Raw genomic sequence first — 22,145 nt, 5'->3', positions numbered from 1 at the left:
TAACTTCTTTATAAGTTGTCCCATTTTGCCTTCATTCTTGCTGTTTGGGGGAGTGTCCCTAGCACCTAAAGACCCCAGGTGGCTCATTGGAACAGACTCTTCAGAACAGTGGAACCAAAGGAAGCCCTGCTCCGGGAGACCACATCCACTTTGTAATGAGAGATAAAGGTATGAGGGTTTGCCCAAGTGGCAGCTGCACAAATTGAGTCTATGGGCAATTTGGACTGAAAGGCTACAGACGTGGCTAATGCTCTAGTAGAATGACCTTTCGGTTTTGCTGGTAGATGTTTATGCCTTAACTGATAAATAAAGGCAGTGGTGTCCGATAACCATTTGGATAACGTCACCTTAGAAACTGGAAGGCCTTGCTTATTGTGAGCATAGGAGAGAAATAATTGGTCTGACTTTCTTAGCTCTTTTGTCCTATGGAGGTAAAAATGTAATTGTCTGTGCACATCCAGTTGGTGAAGACCGTATTCTGCCTTGTCGCTATAATTGGGAAAGAAGACTGGGAGATCGATGGATTGATTTAAATTGTTTTCTGAACAGACTTTTGGTATGAAGGATGGGTTGGTTCTCAGAAAACCTCTGTGAAACACCATATATGGAGGACGAACACAGAGTGCTTGGAGTTCTGAAACACGTCTAGCTGAGGTAATAGCAACCAGAAAAAGTATTTTCCAAGAAAGACATTTTAAGGGACATGAAGCTGCTGGTTCAAATGGAGGCAGAATCAAAGAAGTCAAAACTAAATTGATATCCCAAGGAGAAGGTGGATCCCTCACTGGGGGGGTCTAAGAAGAGATGTTCCTCTCATTAAGGCTTTGCAGAGCTTATGAGACATTATGCTAGAATTAAGAATTCCAATATGAAAATTAGATATGGCTGCCCAGTTGTACCCTGATGGTAGCAGCCGCACCCAACTGAAAAAGCTCTGCTTGAAATTCTAGAATTTGATGGACTGGGGCTGAAAAGGGGTCTACGGTTCTAGATTCTGCCCAGTAAGAAAATCTTTTCCATTTGCTTGCATAAGTCTTTCTCGTAGTTGACTTTTATGGGAGGATGCAGTAATATTGCGAACTGCTGGGGAGATACTTGGAAGCCTGGCTAAGGTAGGAAGTGGAGAAACCAAGCTGTGAGGTTGAGAGTCAAAAGGGTTGGTGTAAACCACCTGACGGATGAATCAACAGATCTGGCACTAGGTCCAGAACCCAAGGCTGGTCTAGAAGGTGAAGGTGCAGGAACAGAAACCATATCTGTCGAGGTCAGTAGGGGGCAATGAGGATCATTTTGCATCCCAACGATTTTGCTTTATGTATGAGTCTTGGAATTAGGGGAAAAGGGAGAACTGCATAAAGGAGTCCCTGAGGCCAGTCATCGACTAGAGCGTCCCTGGGAGTTTGACCGGGAGGAGGAAGCAGGGAGAAGTAGCTGCTGCATTTGTTGTTGAGGGGGTGGCAAATAGATCACAGCAAGGCTGGCCCCATTTGCGGAAGATAAGGTCCACAACTTCCTGATTCAGAGACCACTCGTGAGGCATGAGGATAGCCCTGCTGAGCCTGTCCACTATTACGTTGGATTTCCCAGGGATGTGTGTTGCTGTCAGAAAACATTGGGAGGAAATCGCCCATTGCCATAGCCTGAGGGCTTCTCGCCACAAGGGGTAGGACCTGGTCTCACCCTGCTTGTTGATGTACCACACAACTGACATGTCTGTTTGGATCGCAATAGTCCCGGAAGGAAGAGAGTCTTGAAGAGCTTGCAACGCTAGGAGCACCACTCTCATCTCTAGGACATTGATATGCAGATGGTACTCATGAGGTTGCCACATGCCTTGGACTGTCCTGCGTAGATAATGCCCCCCCAACCTATCAGGGATGCATCCGTGGTCACTGTGGCTACCGGAGGGGGTTGTATTAAAGGTCTGCCCTGAGTCACCAGTGGGGAGACCATCCACCAAGAGAGGTGTCTTTTGTATGTTTCTGTAATCAGGATCATGTGAGACATGGGTAGTTCCTGGAAGGACCACTGCATGAAGAGAAGCCACTGAAGAACTCTCATGTGGTAATGCGCTAATGGTACAAAAAGAATGGCAGCTGCCATGGAGCCTAGAACTTGCAGGACATGTCTGACTTGGACCTTTCTTCTCTGCATTAGAAATGACACTTGTTGACGAATAAAGAAAACTCTTTCCTGAGGTACCCTTGCAAACATCTGTTTTGTGTTTAATTATGCTCCTATATATGTAACAGATTGACAGGGCAACAAGGCAGATTTTTCAAAATTTACTTTAATGCCTAGTTGGATGCAGGTTGATATTGTATAATCCTGTGCCTCTAAGAGTTGATGCCTGGTTGTAGCAGTTAGGAACCAGTCGTCTAGATAGGGAAACACCTGGAATCCTTGACGTCTCAGGTGAGCAGTGACTACTGCCATACATTTGGTGAACACCCTGGGGGCTGTGGTGAGACCAAAGTGCAGAGCTCTGAACTGATCATGACTGGCCCCTACCTGGAAGCGAAGAAATCTCCTGGAGCGTCTGTCCATTTTGATATGGTAGTACGCATCCTGAAGATCTAAGGAGCACATCCAGCTGTCCTGACCCAGAAAGGGGAGAATGGACTGCAGTGTTTCCATCCAGAACTTTTCTTTTTGTACAGATTTGTTCAATCTGCTGAGATCCAGTATTGGTCTCCAGTCCCCTGTCTTTTTTGGAACTAAAAAGAATCTTGAGTAATTTCCGGATCCTAGTTGGTCTGCGGGGACTTCCTGAATGGCTCTTTTTTCTAGCAGTTTTGAAACTTGAATAACTGCTTGATCCCTTAGATTGGGTGGGACGTCTGGGATGGACTTTTTTGACTTTAGAGGGGGTTGATGAAAGGGGATTTTGTAACCTCCGGATATGATAGATAGTACCCATTTGTCTCTTGTTATATTTTGCCAGGCTTTTGGGTACAGGGAAAGTCTTCCTCCGACTGCCTCCAGAGGTGAGCAGTCGGGCAACCCGTCAGGGATGCTGGAAGGGTTTGGCAGAGAAAGTTTCTCTGTCACCCTGATTTTGCGGTCCCCCTCTGCCACGAGGGCGGCATCTGCTATTGTTTTTGCCCCCTCTGCCCCCGGGGGAAAAAGTCACCACGTGTGTCAGGCAAGGGTCCCTGGGACTTCCGAAACCACATCTTTCCACCCTTCTGACCTTTGGGATAAGGTCTGGTAGGAGTGGAGAAATGGGCTCCCACAGCAGAGAGAGTCTTGCCTTCCTGCTCACACCTGGTAAGCGTGTCTTTCACATGAGGCCCAAAAAGTGAGGAGCCATCAAAGGTGAGTATTTGTGAAGGATACCCGAAAAGGTTCCGCAAATTGACACAGCCGCAGCCAAGCATGTCTCCCGAGAGCCACTGCTGTACCTGCGGCTCTGCTCGCTCCATCGGCTGTATAGGAAGTCAGCCTCTGGCAGGAGGTGACTATAGAATTAAGAGTCGCAAGCTTGGAAGCTATTTTGACTGATGCTCCCTCAGCTGTAGGATCTTGTAGGGTATCTTCAAGCTCTTTTAGTAGATCCCTTTGAAGTTGTGTAAAATTAAAGAGAATTCAGGGACCTCATTGAGAAGGTCACTGAGGAAAACATTCGCTTCCCATATCTGTCCATCATCCTAGACTCTCTTTGGTGGATGGACAGACGAAGAAGTTTCTGCTAACTCTTTCTTGGTGGCTGCTGCTACCACCAAGGCATCAACTGGCACACCTTTAGAGAGCAATTGTTTGTCCTGGGGGGTTGTTATGAACTTATGTGGTCTCCTGAAAGTAGGTTCCACAGAATCCGGAGCTGACCAAGCCTTTCGAGCCACTACAGACATGAGTGGATCGAAAGGTGGAGACACCCAGGATGTGGAGGGTCAGGTACCGAATGCCTCCAGGTATACAGACTCATCCTCGGTAGCGGCTAGGGAAGACCAGCCACCCCTCTCCCTAAGCATTTCAAGGATGTCCGAAAAGGAAACATCTTCAGAGAGAGACCTGGGGGACCCTTCTGGTTCATTCAGGCCTGTATCTGAGGTGACAGACTCAGTGGAGTCTAGGTGCTTTCTCTTGCACTTCTTCTGAGGAGACTCCTCTGAGTGATCAGGGGAGGCCTCGGAAGAAGAGGGGTCACCCAATGGGGTGTCCTAGGGAATAGGTTCCCTACGCTTCTGGGCCGGAGGAGGAGCAGTGGTTGGCACAGGCACCACAAGAGAAGGAGCCAGTGGGGCTGATAGTAGGGCTGCTTCAGGGGACAGCACACTCCGCATGACCTCGAAGGCATCATGATCCCGAGGCAAAGAAAGCTCCGGCTCGAAAGAGACGGGAGTCCTTCTCCGTGTCGAGGGCGACGGCTCTGAGGCCGATGTGGGAGCCGAGCTCACCTGCGCCGAAGCTCCGAGAGGGAGAGTGGGGTCGGACAAGGGACCGATGTCCGAACCGAAAGTCGGTTCTACTATCAGCATGTCCATGGTCTCTGGTACCGAACCAAGTGTAGTCTGAGGAGGAATGGAGGCAGATGGAGCTGCAACCTGCTGAGGTAGGCTGGAAAGTAATTTCACAGGGGCCTATGATTTAAGAAACCTGACTACTCTCTCCACGTCCTGATCCAATAACCTGGAGGATCGAGAGGAGTGGGATGAAGAGCGATGACTGCGTTCACTTCCTAATAAGGGTGACTGTGGCACGGAGTGGATCGGCTCCAATGAAGGAGACCTTGCTCGCTTGTGGCTCCGAGACAGCTCTGAGGTAGCAGTCGGAGCCAAGGGAGGAGATGACTTGTCGATGCTAGTCGGCACCGACAAACTTGGCTCTTCAAGCCCAGGAGTCTGTTCCGAGGATGGAACCGACGGCTTGACAGACTTAGAGGATTTCACTGGCTGAGAACCTTTAGCCGGGGAATTCTGTGGTTTCAATAATCCTTGAAGGATTAATTTGTTTTTGCGCTCCTGCAGGACCCTTGGACTAAATGCATGACAGAGCAGGAGTCCTGCAGGTGCACAGCCCCTAAACAATAAACACAGTTAGTGTGCCCATCTGTCAGAGACATTTTCTGACAGCATGAGTCACACTTTTTGAAGCCAGAAACTTTGGCCTCTTTAGACATGTTACACTACTAAATTAAAAAAAAAAAAAAAACTTTTTTTTTTTTTTTTTTTTTTATATATAGTTAAGGAACAAAGGAACAGAAAGGAGACCCTCTAATATAAACGGCTGTCCTAAGTTGGGGGTGGGGGGGAGAACTCTCTAATTTAAATGAGTTCAGGGGAATAGAAGGCATGCGAGATATGAAGCGACGGCCAACAAAGCTACAACACACACAAGAAAGGCGATAAGGGATAAAGTACTATAGACAAAAACTTGACACATTTTTAAGAATAAACAACGATTGTAATCATAGAAAAAACTATACTAAGCCTGAGTCAATAATGAAGCAACCTCGCAGCTGAAGCGGCAAATAAGATATGGGTAGCTGATGCTGGGCATTCTGGGATAAGGGTTAGCCTCAAGCCAGTAAATAACTCTCGAGCTGTAGAAGTAGGCTGAGTCGGAGCCGAGGATTGGTTCCAAACCCAAACAGCAAGAACGAAGGCGAGATGGGACAACTTAACTTTGGATCTTGTCAGGTCCAAGACAGAATACAGGATCCAGACTCTCGCTCTGAGACTTCTTAACTTAATATCTGAAAAATGACTGCTGGGATAGCGTGTAGAATGACATAATTTTTTGTCATTTGACTCCTATTTCCCAGTCTCAAAACAACCATTGGTGGCAGCTGGTAGCATTTAGCATCTGCCTGTGAAAATACATAGACAAGAGCTTTTCCTCAGATCTTTGGTAAATAGCGGAAATCATAAACAATAAAACACTTCCAAGACAATACAGAAAACTTCTCAGCACAGACATTGTATCTCCTTACTGCCATAAAGTAATTTAATTTCAGCTATTTTTCTAAAGTTAACCTCCTGTATTCCAGTTTGCACTGTTAAAATACACATTTAAACAGTTACAATAGTGCATATACATTTCTGTTCTTTTCCATTAGGGTACACTGTTCCATTAGAAAACATTGTGCTTGTCCTGTGTTGATGAGGTTATAACAAGGATGAAATATGCATATCCACAGCTAGTGAGGTTTGGATTTATTGGCCTGAAATTGTCCATTAAAAGGACTTAAAAAAGAAATAAGTCATGGGCATTCAGAATTGCCATATAGCTGAAACTAGAGGTCAAATGGTGTAGTGGTATATTGCTCTGACTATGGTGTACAGGGCCCTAGATTCAAGTCTTGGCAGGACTGATACTTTACTCTAGCTCTACTCAGTCACATATCGCCTACTCAGAGGCGATCTCTGCCCATACCTCTCAACCATACCAAATTCCTCTGTTTTTACCGGTTTTGAGGGCAAAATGTTGGGGTGCCGCGAATTCCCAACTGGCCTCCTTAATTTCCCGGACTTTTATTTTTAAACAGTTTACCACTTTAAATTTTTTTTTACACAGTTTACCACTTTAAATGTATGGCTGATGTCACCAGGGGTGTGCATGATGACATCAGCTACTGCCTGTTGGACTGGAGGGAATAGAAGAATATAAACAGCAGTGGTGGGGGAGATGGATCATGTGCGTTTAACTTTTGCAGAGTCCACCCACATCATGTCCCAGCCTCCAGGTAAGAACATTCATTGTTCTTCAGACAGTTCAGCTTGTCTCTTTGGGCATTACCATTTTACCTGCTATTGTTGGACAGTTATGTGTACAAAGTTTATCTGCTGCTGGGCCATTTCAGTTTTGCTACCTTCTGCTCATTTCAATTTAATCTGAGCATGTACTTGAGGCTGTGTGTACTGCTGGTTTCAATTTATTTTATCTGAGCCCTGACCTGAGCCGTTTCAGTTTATTTTAAATGAGGTGTGCTGCTGGTTGTTTTTGCTGCTGCAGTTTCTTTTAAATGCTCATATCGGCTGGGCAAGTGTAGCTGCTGCTCTTTTCACTTTATTTTATTTTATCTGAGCCCTGATTTTAAATGAGGTGTGCTTTTCAATGTCTTACTTTAGCTGCTGGTTGTGTGCTGCTCGTTTCATTGTATTTTTATTTAGCTGCTGGTTTATCTGAGTTGTGCTGCTCGTTGTTTCAATGCATTTTAAATCGTATCAGGCTGGGCAATTATTTTAGGTGTGTGTGTGTGTGTGTGTGTGTGTGTGTGTGATTAGCAAACCAAAAACGTCACTGGGAACTGCTGCTGTACAAATGCTGTAAAATGTTTATTAAAGCACAGAACAATCCAAAAGGTATCAAAGTGAGCGCTTTCGGGCTAAGCCCTTCTTTAGACAAAGTGCTCTTACAAACATCACACTTTTAAAATGAACATACACCAATCACTCTTCAATAAAAACCCCACCCTATTCTGTTTGTTAGCTGAAAGCTAACAGGCTAACAGGTCATCATTAAAAACACATTACCACTGCTCTTGCTCAATAAAATGTACGCCTACTTTTAAGTGTTGGCTTCAAAGGCACCATATCATTCAGCCCAGATTGAATATGGGCTGTTAAATCTAAAATCCACTTTGTTTCTATGGTTTCTGTCTTTAACCTAATATCACCCCCTCTCTTATTGATAAATACATTGGCTATCACCCTGAATTTAAATCTATGTGTGGGATTATCCTTCACATGATTATACAACGCATTGTGCTCATCACAGTTCCTAATTGATGAAATATGCTGTAGTATCCTGACCTTAAACATATTGTTGGTTTTACCAACATAATACCCTGAGCATGACATACAATCAGCCAAATACACCACATTGACAGTTCTACAGGTAGCTCTCCCCTTGAAATGAAAACTCTTCCCTGTAGAAGGATGTACAAACACTGTCTCCCTATTGATAGGTTCATAGGTTCATACTAGGCTATCTGCCCGAGGGCATTTACAAGCCTAGCCCATCGTTTTGTGGCTTACGCCACCCCTTTTAGTATGGGGAACTATACCCATTATTTTGCTGTGCCTCTTTCGAGCAGTGACACTGAGGTAATCCCTGGGGTATATCTGCGATCTCCCATCCATTGGTCAAGATTTCTCTTGAACAAGGCCAGCGAGGTGCTGTGCCTCACATGTACCGGGATTTTGTTCCACAGCATAGGGAGTCTTTGGGTGATGAATCTATCCCTCCAGCACGTCCTATTAATAGCCGTGTCGAGGTTTAAGTCTCCCGCCCTTGTGGCTCTGATGGATCTAGATTTTTTGAGGTGAAGCATATTCATCAAATCTGGGTTTGACATGGCCTTGTATGTTAGGCAAAGGTCACCTCTGAGCAAGCGGTGTTTACTGAATAGAGCTGGAGTTCTTTCAGTCGGGCAGCATAGGACAGATTTTTGAGACCCTTTATCCTTTTGGTGAGGAACTTTTGTGGCCTCTCCAGCTGCTGCAAGTGTCGGGTCAGATACATTCCGAATGGGGCATTGTACTCAATCATTGGTCTGATGAGTGATGAGTAAAGGGAGACTATGACCTCCCTTGATCTAGATGAGAATCCCTTCATGATAAGGTGGGCAATGTAGAAGGTCTTCCTAACTACTTTAGCTACATGGGTGTCGAATGACAGACTACTATCAACCTGGGTCCCCAGGTCCCTGATAACTACTTCTGTGCTCAGTGGATTGCCACCTATTTGGTAGCTAGGGGTAACCTTGTTTTTCCCGAAGGGTATGACTATGCATTTTTTGGCATTTAACTTTAGGCCGTGGCTCTGGCACCAGTTATCCGTTTCTGTGAGACCCTTCTGAAGGATATCTGTGTCAGATGTGTTTTCTACTATGGCCCAGTTTGCAGTCATCTGCAAACTTTGTCAGCCATAACCCTCCTGTGTTTGCTTGTACTTCGGAAAAGTAGATGCAAAACAAGAGTGGGCCCAGGACTGAGCCCTGTGGGACACCACTTGTGACAGGCTTTGAGTCTGACATGGCGCCAGCAACTCTGACCCTGTGGGTTCTGTCACTCAGCCAGTTTGCAACCCATCTTGTGATGTATGGGTTAACATTTAAGCTGATGAGTTTTTCAATGATACCCGAGTGGGGTATTGTATCGAAGGCCTTAGCCAGATCGAGGTAGGCTGTATGGACTGCCTTTCCCTCATCAATGGCTTTGGTGACTGTTTCGAAAAAGTCAACCAAGTTTAAAAGGCATGATCTGCCTTTGACAAAGCCAAACTGGGTTGGATCCAAAGTCTGCAAATTCCCTATGTCTTTATTTATGAGGTCCATTATGATCCTCTCCATGGCTTTGCAGATATGGCTTGTCAAGCTAATGGGCCGGTAATTTCCAGGGTCGGTGGAGGCACCGCCTTTGTGAAGTGGGACCACAGTTGCAGTGCGCCACTCCCTGGGCGTATCCAGAGGTAAGACTTTGATTAAACAGCTGTCCTAGCTGTGGGTTTAATTCCTCATTGAGTTCGTGGAGCACACAGCTGGGGACACCATCAGGTCCCATGGATGCTGTGTTTTTGCTTTGGAGAGAGCAGTTCTCACTTGGGCTGGAGATGTTTGGGGGCTGCAATCGTTTGGTATAGATATCTCTCCTTTTGGGGGAGTTTGCACTGAACCTGTCAGCCAGTATGTTGGCAATGTCTGTAGGATCAGTAATCTTCACATCATTTTGAACTAGTTCTGAGCATATCTGGGAGTTTCCTCCCAGGTTTCTAACATAGCTAAAGAAGGCCTTATGATTGTCTTTTGAGTCTTTAGCTATTTTTCTCTCGAAATTTGCTTTGGATGATTTTATGAGAGCTCTTAGTTTTTTACTTATAGTGATCAAGGGTGTCTTACCTTTTAAGGATTTTGCTCTATCTTGTAGTAGCTTCCTCCTTTTGTTGTAGAGGTTGATGTGTGGGACGAGTGTGGGGGCTGTAAGGCTTGTGAGCACATCAATAGGGAGACGGTGTTTGTACATCCTTCTACAGGGAAGAGTTTTCATTTCAAGGGGAGAGCTACCTGTAGAACTGTCAATGTGGTGTATTTGGCTGATTGTATGTCATGCTCAGGGTATTATGTTGGTAAAACCAACAATATGTTTAAGGTCAGGATACTACAGCATATTTCGTCAATTAGGAACTGTGATGAGCACAATGCGTTGTATAATCATGTGAAGGATAATCCCACACATAGATTTAAATTCAGGGTGATAGCCAATGTATTTATCAATAAGAGAGGGGGTGATATTAGGTTAAAGACAGAAACCATAGAAACAAAGTGGATTTTAGATTTAACAGCCCATATTCAACCTGGGCTGAATGATATGGTGCCTTTGAAGCCAACACTTAAAAGTAGGCGTACTTTTTATTGAGCAAGAGCAGTGGTAATGTGTTTTTAATGATGACCTGTTAGCTTTCAGCTAACAAACAGAATAGGGTGGGGTTTTTATTGAAGAGTGATTGGTGCATGTTCATTTTAAAAGTGTGATGTTTGTAAGAGCACTTTGCCTGAAGAAGGGCTTAGCCTGAAAGCGCTCACTTTGATACCTTTTGGATTGTTCTGTGTTTTAATAAACATTTTACAGCATTTGTACAGCAGCAGTTCCCAGTGACGTTTTTGGTTTGCTGATTTATTTCTTTGCTGAACTGGGATTTGGCTAAGCACCAGCTTTGTTCTTTTTGGGTGTGTGTGATTACCTAGTGTGTGCGATTACCTAGTGTGTGTTCTACAAACTTCAGACTCCACTACTATTTGTTGCTCTCTTTATCTGCCAGAAGCTAACTTATTTTACATAAAGGGTCTCCATGAACCGTAACATAAAGAGACAAATGGAATATGATGCAACAAGAATCACTCCATTGCCATGAAGTCTTGACCTGGAAGAAAACTTCAGGTCCTTTTATTCTGCTGGGAGAAAGTGTCTAAACTACAATACACTACTGTGCTGAAACTAGATTGTAATGCGTTTTCAGGTTAAGCCAGTTTCTTTAAGCTTAATCCCTACAGCACATAGCATGCATATATACATTCCACCTCATTTCTAAGACCCTTGTACTTCCCCTGTCATACATATATTGACCCCTAGCATGCAATTTTGCCACATGATACAGACTGGCAATATGATTCCTCTAATGAAACAATATTACATTACCCTCTGATGGGAAAAATCAGAACCTGGTGGTAAACTTGTAAGCCAGCAATACAGAGAAAGATGAAGCAAATTGTGTTTTTCAGCCAGCACTAATGACTGCAATTGAAACTTTGCAGAATTTTTCCTTGTAGCCAGTTCATTTCCTTGTCTAAAATGTGCCTCTCAACAGAAAAGCTCATTTATTTATTTTAATTTAGGTACAAATTCACCTCTGAATTACCAGCTAGTTATTTCTGTACATTTTCCTCTTACACATGGGTAAGACGAGCATTTGTAAAGTGATGTGAAACAGAAAAGTTAAGATAATATGTTAAAATCTATCCAATAAAGTCTGTTAATGTGCTCGTTTAACAATTTCACAGCCATTTACAACTGCATAGATGACATTTTTCACATTTTTAGCTAAGGTTTGTTTCTGCATTGCAAAAGATGGTTTTAAAATAACTGTTTAACATTTCACAAGATAATATGGTATCCCACAATTCCATTGGAGTGGATGGAGTGACGTAATTATGTATGCAAATTGTTAATCAGTGTACATATTTGTACCTATTTTTCATTGTCCAGATTTTTGGTGTTTCCAGGTTGAGAGGTATGTCTGCCTAACATACAAAGCCAATCCAAACCCAGAGCTGTTGGATATGCTACACTTAAAGAAATCCCAATCTCTCCGAACTACACACTCCAGGGACCTAAACCTTGTCACCACAATAAACAGAACATGCTAGAGGGATAGATTCCTGTCCTAGAGACTCCCATACTCTGGAGCAGACTACCCATTCATGTCAAGCAAAGCTTCTCATTGGCCCTCTTTAAGAAAAGTCTTGACAACCGGATGGGAAATAGAAAATTCACCCCGAGGATCACTTATGTGACACTGCTTGACAGGGGGACAGGAAAATAATTTTCTTGGGTGGCGAACGCCAGGGAACCTTTTTGGCTCGACTTGTATAGGCCCCAGTACCAACCTATGAACTATGGTTACATTTCAAACAGCACTTTGCAAATACCTTCAAGTAGTTTGATATACACATATGGCATACAGTTCTAATACATTTGTAACACATAAGCATACTGTATACATCATGTTGATGTTCACAAATGACATATAATTATTTACAGAATTCCAGCTAGCTATGTTGGCAATACCTCGTTTGTCACAGAGGCTGTCTATCTATATATATTTGTATCTCTCGTTCTGTCCCTCTCATTGATATATGGTTCTACGTCTAAATTTCGAACTTTCATAAGTTCGAATTTCTTATGTTTGGGACCGTAAGATCCAACTTGTGGAAGTTTGAAATTTAAATAAAACAAAAAATAGAAAAAAAAATAATTTTTTTTTACGTTTTTGCAAGGGGCAAGCCCCTTGCACACCCGCACCCCTGCTAATTAAATATACCAACTCCAAGATCACACTACAGCAAGGAAAATGGTAAATATACCATTTCACTCTGTACGGCGATCTCTATTTAAATGGTTCGAGCTTTCACAAGTTCAGTTTTACTCGATTGTAAGAAATTCAAACTTGTGAAAGTTTGAAATTTAGAAGTAGACCTAAATATATATATATATATATATATATATATATATATATATATATATATATTAGAAACTTGTTATAAACATAGATGTCTGAGTACATTCACTGCTGCAGTCCATCCTTCCCTTTCATGATCGCACAAGGTCCCTCCCTCTTTGACCTTGCTGTACTTGGAGACCTCTTACTCAGGAGGGCGTTCTCTGGTCCTTTACTTTAGGCTTTGGTGAAAGAGTCTACCTACTGTCATAGCCACAGAGAACGATCTGCAGATAGTATTAACTCATGTTATATTACCAATGCCTTTACGTGGCAGTGGGTTGGAGTCAGATGAAGTCTTTAGGAAAGGTACAACTTCAAAATTTGGAATAGCCATCAGGCTACCTACAGGCATGGTATCCCATAGATGATGGTGCAACAGTGAATGTACTCAAACGGCTACAATTTGGCAAGTTCTTAACACAACTTTATTTTCTGCTGCATTAGAAACATTGTTATGCAGTGGAACTCTGTTGTAGTTGAAATTTCAGCTTAAGTAGTTGTTTTCATTATGTTTAATATGGTTATTTCTGCTGTTCCAGTTTGCTCTGGTATTTTTACCAGTGTAGCCTTTTAAGTGCAGCATTATTTGCCATCTGAGGTAGAAGAAAACATATATGCTTTAGTACATTTAAGAGGAGCTAGGGTTGAATTCTTAATGTCCTCCTATTCCTATGTTGCAGTATTCTAGTTGTGGGATTTCCTGCCCTCAGGCGACTCGTACGTCGGCTCCTATACAGAAGCTTCAGCTTGGCTGTTGCAGCTGCGTGGGACGTCACACGTAAGGCCATAAACCAGGGGCCTTAAATGTGAAGTCTGCATGCACAATTCTCAGAACTTTTCAGCCACAGACGACCGACGCATCATGTGTTCGAGCCTTCTCATCAGACGTTTCAGTAAAGCTAAGTAACCCATTGGGTTTTTGAATTTTTCATATCCAATTGTTATTACTTAGGCTTGGTTTGTTGTAGCAATTTATAGCTAATGTCAGGTAAAAAGGGTAAATGACAATGTGGGTGCCAGATACCCATAAAGACACCCATGATGGGTGTGTTTTTTGCTTAGGCCAGGAGCACGACCATTCCGCTTGCTCCATTTGTCAAATGTTTGTGCCAAAGACCCTATGCAGCCGTCTGGCCGCACTAAACCTCTACTTAGAAAACCAGCACCTTAAGTGTTTAGCCCTAAGAATGGATCCCGCATCGGAGGCCATGTCAGAACTTCTGCATAAGAAGCCCAAGCTTCTTAGGCCTTCTTCGCCTGCCGTTCTGTTACCGGACGCCCCACCAGCTGCCAATTTAGGAGCTGTGGGGCGCCCGGCAGATCCTTCGACTTCAACGACGACCTTTGGGGAAGCCGTTGCTCAGCTGATGACTGGCACATCCACGGAACCTACCCAGACACAGACTACTGTTGAGGTCGTGGGGGCACCAGATTCTGTGGTACCTCCGACCGGGATCCAGACTTCTGATACGGTTCCTACTAAACCTGATTCCAGGCCGGTTCCAATGTCCACCCCAGTTAAAAAGAAACAGAAAATCAAGGATGCTTCCTCCACTGTAGAAGGCCTACCGGATTGGCAGTCCTTCACTTCTTCCCTGATGCAGGCCTTTATGGCCCTTAGGCCTTCAGCCTCATCCCCCACTGCTTTACCTTTGCTCAGCCCTAGACCTGCTTCAGCCTCTTTCCTCCCCCCCATGACATGTCAGGTTAGGGAAGAAGAGCATAATACTTCCTTTTCTCCTCAGAGGACTTCATATCGTACACCTCCCAAATTGCTTCTCCCCAGGAGTATTATTCTCCTGATGAGGAATATATTGAGGGGGATTCGCCCCCTGAGGATATTACATTTGGTGAGACCATCACCAAGATGGACTATTTCAGATGGGATATCTCACAAATGACTGACCCCCAAAAGAGGTATTTTGAGCTTCAAGTTGAATCCCCCTCCCCTTCTACCTGCATACTTGGATGCCTTTAATTTTGCATCTAAGGCCCCAGACTCATAGCCACCTACCCCCAAGCACCCAAATTGCTTCTACAAGGTGTCTAATGAGCAGAAATACGTAGTCAAACAACCTTTGGCAGACCCAGCAGTGATTGCCACCTACCCTGATAAGCAATCCAGGCTCCTTCCCTCCGCCTCACTAATACCCATTGATAAAGACAGCAAATCTATGGATAGGATTGGTAAGAAGGTATACACTTCTTTCACATTGGCTTTCAGAGCCATTAACTTGTCAGATGCACATGACTAAATATGCTCTTGACTTGGTCTCTCAAGTTTCCTCCTTGCTGGCTTTTATCCCTGACAGCTCCTCCAAACTTTCTCTGGCTACACAAGTAGCCAGCCACTCATTTAGATGCAGCTATGATGCTGCAGAAGCATCTGCTCGCCCTGCAGCATCTGCTTCTGTTCTCAGGAGATACTCCTGGCTGAGACTTCAGAATCTCCCAGAAGACTTCAAGTCAGAGATCTTGGATGCCCCCCTGGATCACAATTTCCTTTTTGGAAAACAGTCTGCAGATCTCTTCAAGAATCTGCAAGAAAAAAGTAAGGAATTGCAGGACATAAAACATTTACTGTTGTTCCTCATTCCCAAGTACTACAGAAACTACCCTGCTAAAGCCACCTTTGTAGGGCAAAACCCTACTCAGACAGGTACTTCCTCTTCCAGATCTAGAAGAGGTGCAAGAAGACTCTCCACGTCCAGACCTGCTGCCCCACATCCTCAACCCAGACGACCCTTTCAGGTCAGAGGAGGCCCCAACAATGCATGACTGCCTTGCCAACCTTTCACTCTCAGCACGCCTTCCCCACTGCCTCCCCTTCTGGCAAACCATAACCTTGGACCAATGGGTACTATCCATAATCCAAAAAGGATATTTGCTCTCCTGGAAAGAAAAACCACTCATGAGAGGCATCCTATACACCCCCAAAAAACAGCTTGCATCTCTTTCCATAGGTCCTGACAGACCTGCTGAAGCTGGGTACCATAGAACCGGTTCCCTCAGGACAGGAAGGAAAAGGTTTCTACTCCGGTCTCTCCTTGGTTCCCAAGAAAGACTGCCTTTGGAGGACCCATCTTAGACCTCTTCTTCCTAAATCTTTACCTTCAGGTTCCCACCTTCAAAATGCTGTCACTTCCCACCCTGCTAACTCTCATTCCAGCCACTGCTTTCATGGCCACCTTGGACCTAAAAGAGGCCTACCTACACATACCCATCAGGACTTCCCACAGAAGATTTCTGCGTTTCCTCTCATTTCAGATTTACTGCTTTTCTCTTTGGTTTGTCCACTGCCCCCCCACCCCAAGTCTTCACAAAATGCCTGCCCCCCGGCCATTGTCTTTTGCAGAACTCAGGGAATTGAGATTTACCCCTATCTTGATGACATCCTAACACTGGCAGAATCAAAAGATACCCTCTCAAATAATCTGCACTTCACCATGTTCCTTCTGCAGAATCTAGGGTTCACCCTCAACCTTCCAAAGTCCTCCTTGAACCCAGACCAGGACAAGATTTTTCTGGGTTGCAGAATCCAAATGGACAGAATGAAGGCCTTTCTCCCACAGGATAAGGTACTATCCCTGACCTCCCACTTCAAGGAGATCCTATACTCTCAGACAGTAACTGCAAGGCAATTCCTTCGACTCGTGGGCTTAATAGCAGCAACCATCCCTATCCTACCACTGGCCAGAATGCATATGCGCAAGCTACAGTGGTACCTCAAAAACATTTGATCCTAGCACCTGAATCACTTGGAACAAGTAATACCCCTCCTTCCCTGACTAAAGGAAGAAATCAGCTGGTAGGTCCAACAAGTCCAGCTAAACCCGGAACTTCCACTTCAGCCCCCCCCCCCCAACCAAAGTAATGCATACAGATGTCTCAGATTCAGGTTGGGGTGCAACAATGGCATCTTACAAGGTTCAAGCAAATTGGCATCATTCCTTGAAGGCCAAACACATCAATGTCAGAGAAATTATAGCAGTCTTCTTAGCTCTGAAAACCTTTACCCCTCTGCTTCTGCCAGGAATTCTTCTAATAGTAACAGACAATACCACTGTAATGTGGTACCTCAACAAACAAGGGAGGGACAAAGGCATATCAGCTGTGCAGACTTACCCTGCTGATATGGGACCTAGCCTCCCGCCACAACTTGTCCCTGCAGGCAACCTACATCCCCTCGCAGGACAACAAGCAAGCAGATCTCCTAAGCATGACATCCTCTCCAAAACGCAAATGGATGCTGGACAGGACTGTCTTCCTATAGTCCACCGGTGGGGCACTCCTCAACTAGACCTGTTTGCCTCCCCTCAGAACAGGCAGCTGCAGACCTTCTGCTCAAAGACCTACTCCCCTCTAGCCTGGAGAGTGGATGCTTTCAATATCTCCTGGGAGGGGAAGTTTCTTTTTGCCCTCCTCCCTTCCCACTGATTCAGAAAGTACTCCTGAAAATCAGGAAGAACAAACTGAAAATCTTGTTAGTGACTCCCTATTGGCCAAGGCAGCACTGGTTCTCCCCCTACTTCACAATCTAGCCAAGGGCAATCACTACAAATTACCCGACAAGGTGGACCTCCTGACACAAGAAAAAGGAACTTTCCTCCACCCACACTTGCAGATGTTGTCCCTGATACTGTAGGTAATAAACTTTTGATCCCATTCAGACGCCACTACTCAAGAGGACGTGCTTTCAGTCCTGAGGGAGGCCAGGAAACCTACAACAAGAAAGTCATACCTAGCTAAATGGGATGGGAAAGATTTACTAAGTGGTGTCTAGACAAGGGAAGGGACCCTTGCATCGCTGAGCTCCCCATAGTTCTTACTTATGTGTCTCAGTTGATAAAAAGTGGACTTTCCTATTCTTCAGTGAAAGTACACCTTTATGCAATATCAGCCTGCTTGCCTCTTGATCCCCCCTTGCTAGCCAGACTCGACGTAAAACTCTTCCTTAAAGGGGTGTTGCACATGAGACCTCCAAAAAAACCTATCCCTCTGCCCTGGGTCCTTAACTACATCCTGGAAAAGCTTACCCAACACCCTTTTGAACCTGCTGGGACAGCTTCCCTACAGATATGTACATAGCCACTAATAGGACTGTTTTCTATCACATCAGCCAGAAGGGTTTTGAAGCTGCAAGCCTTAATGGCTCCCCCCCACACACACACACACACACACACCATGTTCCATAAGAACAGGGTCACCCTGAGAGCTAACCCCTCCTTTATGCCCAAGGTGGTCAATGATTTGTCTCTAAAAAAGTCTATCCACCTACCCATCTTTCCCTCTCCCACAAAAGAAGGGGAGAGGATACTCCACTCCCTGGATGTACACAGGCAACTAAGATTTTACCTGGACAAAACTAAATCCATTAGGAAATCTAAACAACTCTTTGTTTCCTTCCATCCCAAAGCATTGGGCAAGGAAGTCTCCAAACAAACGATCACATGTTGGATCAGGAAAGCCATCTGTCTCTGCTACACCCACCATGGAAAAAAAACCCAGTGGGAGTAAAGGCCCATTCCATAAGGGAATGGCCACCTCCAAGGCTTTCCTAAAAGGTCTGGACACAGCTTTCATTATGGTCCACCATCCACACTTTCACCAAACATTACAAGCTAGACCAAGTCTCCAGAGCATGTGCAGGATTTGCCAGGGCAATCCTAAAGGGTTTTGTAGAATCCTCTTCTGCATCTGCCACCCTCTCATCCAACTAAGCTGTGTTACTCTCCCACAACTAGAATACTGAAGCATAGGAATAGGACATAGAATAGTTGTGTAAAATCTTATCATAACCGTAGATGTAATAACAAAAAATCGACCTGGAAGCTGACACCACAGTTCAACGATAATCCAAAACTTGTTCTTTATTGTAAAAACAGATGCCCAGAACGTAACACAAGCGCTTTCGCTAGGATGTTCCTAGCTTTTTCAAGTACAAAGACAGGTTAAAAGAATCCAGCTTAAATAGTTACTTGTCATATTTAAGCTGGATTCTTTTAACCTGTCTTTGTACTTGAAAAAGCTAGGAACATCCTAGCGAAAGCGCTTGTGTTACGTTCTGGGCATCTGTTTTTACAATAAAGAACAAGTTTTGGATTATCGTTGAACTGTGGTGTCAGCTTCCATAACCGTAGATGTCCTTCTCTTCCATGTTGCAGTATTCCTTCCCACCCACCAATAACCCCCTCATCATTCTCCTTTCATCCCAGCTTCACCCTGGACCTATCTATGCTACAGAAAGACCCTACGGTCCCATACCTGACACCACTGGCATCTTCTGCTGGGCCTTCTACTCTACCTGCTGAGCTTCAAGTTCTGAGGATTGTGCATGCAGACATCACATTTAAGGTCCCTGGTTTATGGCCTTACGTGTGACGTCCCATGTAGCTGCAACAGCCAAGCTGAAGCTTTTGCATAGGAGCCGATGTACGAGTCGCCTGAGGGCAGGAAATCCCACAACTAGAATACTGCAACATGGAAGAGAAGGACATCTATGGTTGTGGTAAGATTTTACACAACCATTCTTTGTGTGCTAAGCTTATCTCTGCAGTTTCTTATACTTGCAGTTCCATCCCCTTGTTTAGATGTTTTGTGTCATGTGATTTATGAAAGATTTTGCAGGGCATAGAAAGTGCTGTGTTTTATTTATTTTTAGTGCATTGTTTTTAAATATATGATTGCATTCAAATAATAGGGTTTTTTTTTTAACTGAGCTGCTAAATTCTTTTATTTTTACTTTATGATGAAAATGAAACGTCATTCATATATTTCCTAGTGTTTATACCCAACTTTCATTTGTCTCCAAATTATGTTTCAAGTATACTTCAGAACTGTATGACAGCAAAAGACTAAGAAACATAAAGAGCTGGATCAGATGACTTTTTGGTCCATTTCATAGTCTGTTTTCAAAAGAAACCTGCAATAAAAACATATTGCATGTCATAAAATACTCATTCATTCTGTGGTGTCATGCTGTGGTATTTAAAAGCCCCACAGAAATGTAAAATTGTTGGTTAGTAATTGTTAGTTAAAACATACCTCTGTGCTTTGTATGTGTAGCTAATTAATGTGTTTCTGTTTCTCTTTCTTTGTATGTATTTATTCTTGAATAGGCAAAACCTGCAAAACGAGGTTCTGGAACCGTTTCCTTCAGCGATATTGGCCGTGTACATGAACTTCAGTCAAGTCCTACAGAAAATGAAAATCCGTGATTTGTGTTTTTAATCCATAGCACTCTTAAAAAATAATAAAAATTGCAGAATGGTTTGTCAGTGTGTTATGTATAACTGAACCATAGCTATTTGCAAGGAATGGTTGATTCAGTTTTTACCCATGAGCATATGCTTGGTAGAGGCACTGAGGATGCATAGTGTTTATTATTTTCAGACTTTATATTTAGTTTTCTTAGAGTTATATTATTAATTGTGCAGCTGGCTAAATAAGGAAGGAAAATATTTATTCACCCTTCATGCAGCATGTGTAAAGATCCACACTATAACATCTTATCATGAATAACAGCGTTAACCAGTTATGAAGGATGGAACAATGCATAGAACAGTGGTAAAATAAATTGTGTATGTAATATAAGAAAACAAGATGATTTAGTCTTCTACTGTTATGCTACCTCACAAAAAATCTGTTGTAGTATTTTATCATTCTTGTCTTTCCAGTTATTAACATGTTTGGGTAGAGAATCAAACTGTGGATCCAAAGGATAAATCAAGGACAAAACTAATATCCATCGGGTAATTATCATAGCAAATTAATTTGGAGCAATAGATAAAGATTTGAACTGTTGACTACATTTCTTCTTTACAGATCCTATTCATCAAAACTATCCAAAAACAAATGCTTTGGTTGCTCCACCTAGCATGGAAGGGGCCCTGAGGGATCTCTGAATTGGTTTGGCTGCAGAATAATAGTAAACATTTGTATTACCAGCAGTCCTGCTTGAAGTTTTGTCTGCTGGTGTTCTGTGGCTTGTTAGGCACAAATGTAACAAAAATTTGACATGTTAACAAAAAGTTTTCTCTTAGAATTTCTAAGTAGTAACATAAGTTCATTTGAATTATTTGTTTGAAGATAGAAGGAAGGAAGTTGGTCTTTTGATTCAGGGCTATGATCAGGATCACTTTTAGTGTAAGTGTAGGATTGATAGCTAAGGTACCAATCTGTTCTTGTAAAAACTCCTCCACCAAACCCAAAATGTAAGGAAGCTGAATTAATTAATTCAGGTGGAATCTTTGTCATTCTTTTTAAGTATTGTCTCTGCCAAAACGGTCATTGTAGACAGATTAAGGAGTAGAAACCCACTGTTGAGGAATTGTGCGATATTCAAACGTGAAAGGTATCACAGTGAGTCTTAATAGAAGACATGGCCAACAGTTTACAGGGTCAAAGAAAGAGTTAATCAGGATAGTTTTTGAGGCTTTCCTGAAAGATAATTAAATTATCATCTGTACATCAATAAGAAAACATATACCTTTCAGACAAATAGTGTTAGATTTTTCTGGCTTCCTGTAAAACCTTCAGTATTTGCAAAGGAAACAGTTGTGTACTGGCAATCTAATGTTTAGGCTCAAAGCTGGGAGACAAAAGACTAGGGTCACAGAATATTAACACCTTCTTTGATTTTGAAATAGAAGGTCCTTTCAGCAGGTTACTGAAGCCTTTGGGTCTACCACCTGCCTGAAAAGGGTAGTGCTTCATTGGCTATGTAGTGACTAGGTGGAATTAACTAGACTGTTTCCAGTTCTTGCCTTTATAAGGACATTTTGAATTAGAGGAACTGGGAAACTAGTAAAGATCCCCGTCCCAGGGTCTCACCAGAGCATCATGGTAAGTGCATAAAAACTTAGGGATTGGAGACTATTCCTGGAATGCAAGCAAATACCTTTTTTTTTCACTTGTGCCATATGTTTGTTTTCCTGAAAAAAATATTATGGGTTGTATTATCATTCACAGTCTAACTGAAGTTTTTGACTTGGGCTTCTTGACAAATTTATTTTGATTAACTGAAGGCCTTTAGGAAATGCTATGTCCATAGTTAGCTTGCAAAGCTGGAACTACTGTATGCTGATTGATATACAGCCTAATTTAGGTAGGGAGACAACATCAGCTGAATTGTAAATGCGTCTAGCTAAACTCCCTGTTGTGTGTCAAAGATCTCTTATCAATTTCATTGGGGAAGAGCAAATTAATCATTTGCTGAGGTCAGACCAGTGGAATTGATCTGCTAATTAAGTTCCTTGCTGAAGTAAGGTATCAGTCATTGCCAGTGGTGGTCCAGGCTCCTTTACTTGCTCAGGCACATCAGTAGCTGGTGGGACACATAGGAAATGCTAAAAAAACACATTCTATTAACATATAGAATACATTTATAATACGTGGTAACATCTCACCCATAATCCACTATT

General features: G+C 43.3%; 1 protein-coding gene across 2 annotated transcripts in view; it reads left to right on the top strand.

The window, feature by feature from the left end:
- Nucleotides 1–20,324, top strand: part of NDUFAF5 (NADH:ubiquinone oxidoreductase complex assembly factor 5) — a 658,571-nt gene extending 638,247 nt beyond the window's left edge. For both annotated transcript variants that reach the window (XM_044056157.1, XM_044056167.1), the window contains one exon: nucleotides 19,842–20,324. In XM_044056157.1, the coding sequence (XP_043912092.1) occupies nucleotides 19,842–19,940 (99 nt within the window). In that variant the 3' untranslated portion in view covers nucleotides 19,941–20,324. The remainder of the gene's footprint in view (nucleotides 1–19,841) is intronic.
- Nucleotides 20,325–22,145: the final 1,821 nt, after the last annotated feature.

This window comes from Protopterus annectens, chromosome 1.part2 (assembly GCF_019279795.1).
Source record: "Protopterus annectens isolate FY-2018-M chromosome 1.part2, PAN1.0, whole genome shotgun sequence".
Taxonomy (NCBI): Eukaryota; Metazoa; Chordata; order Ceratodontiformes; family Protopteridae; genus Protopterus; species Protopterus annectens.
This window is presented reverse-complemented; position numbering and strand designations above follow the sequence as displayed.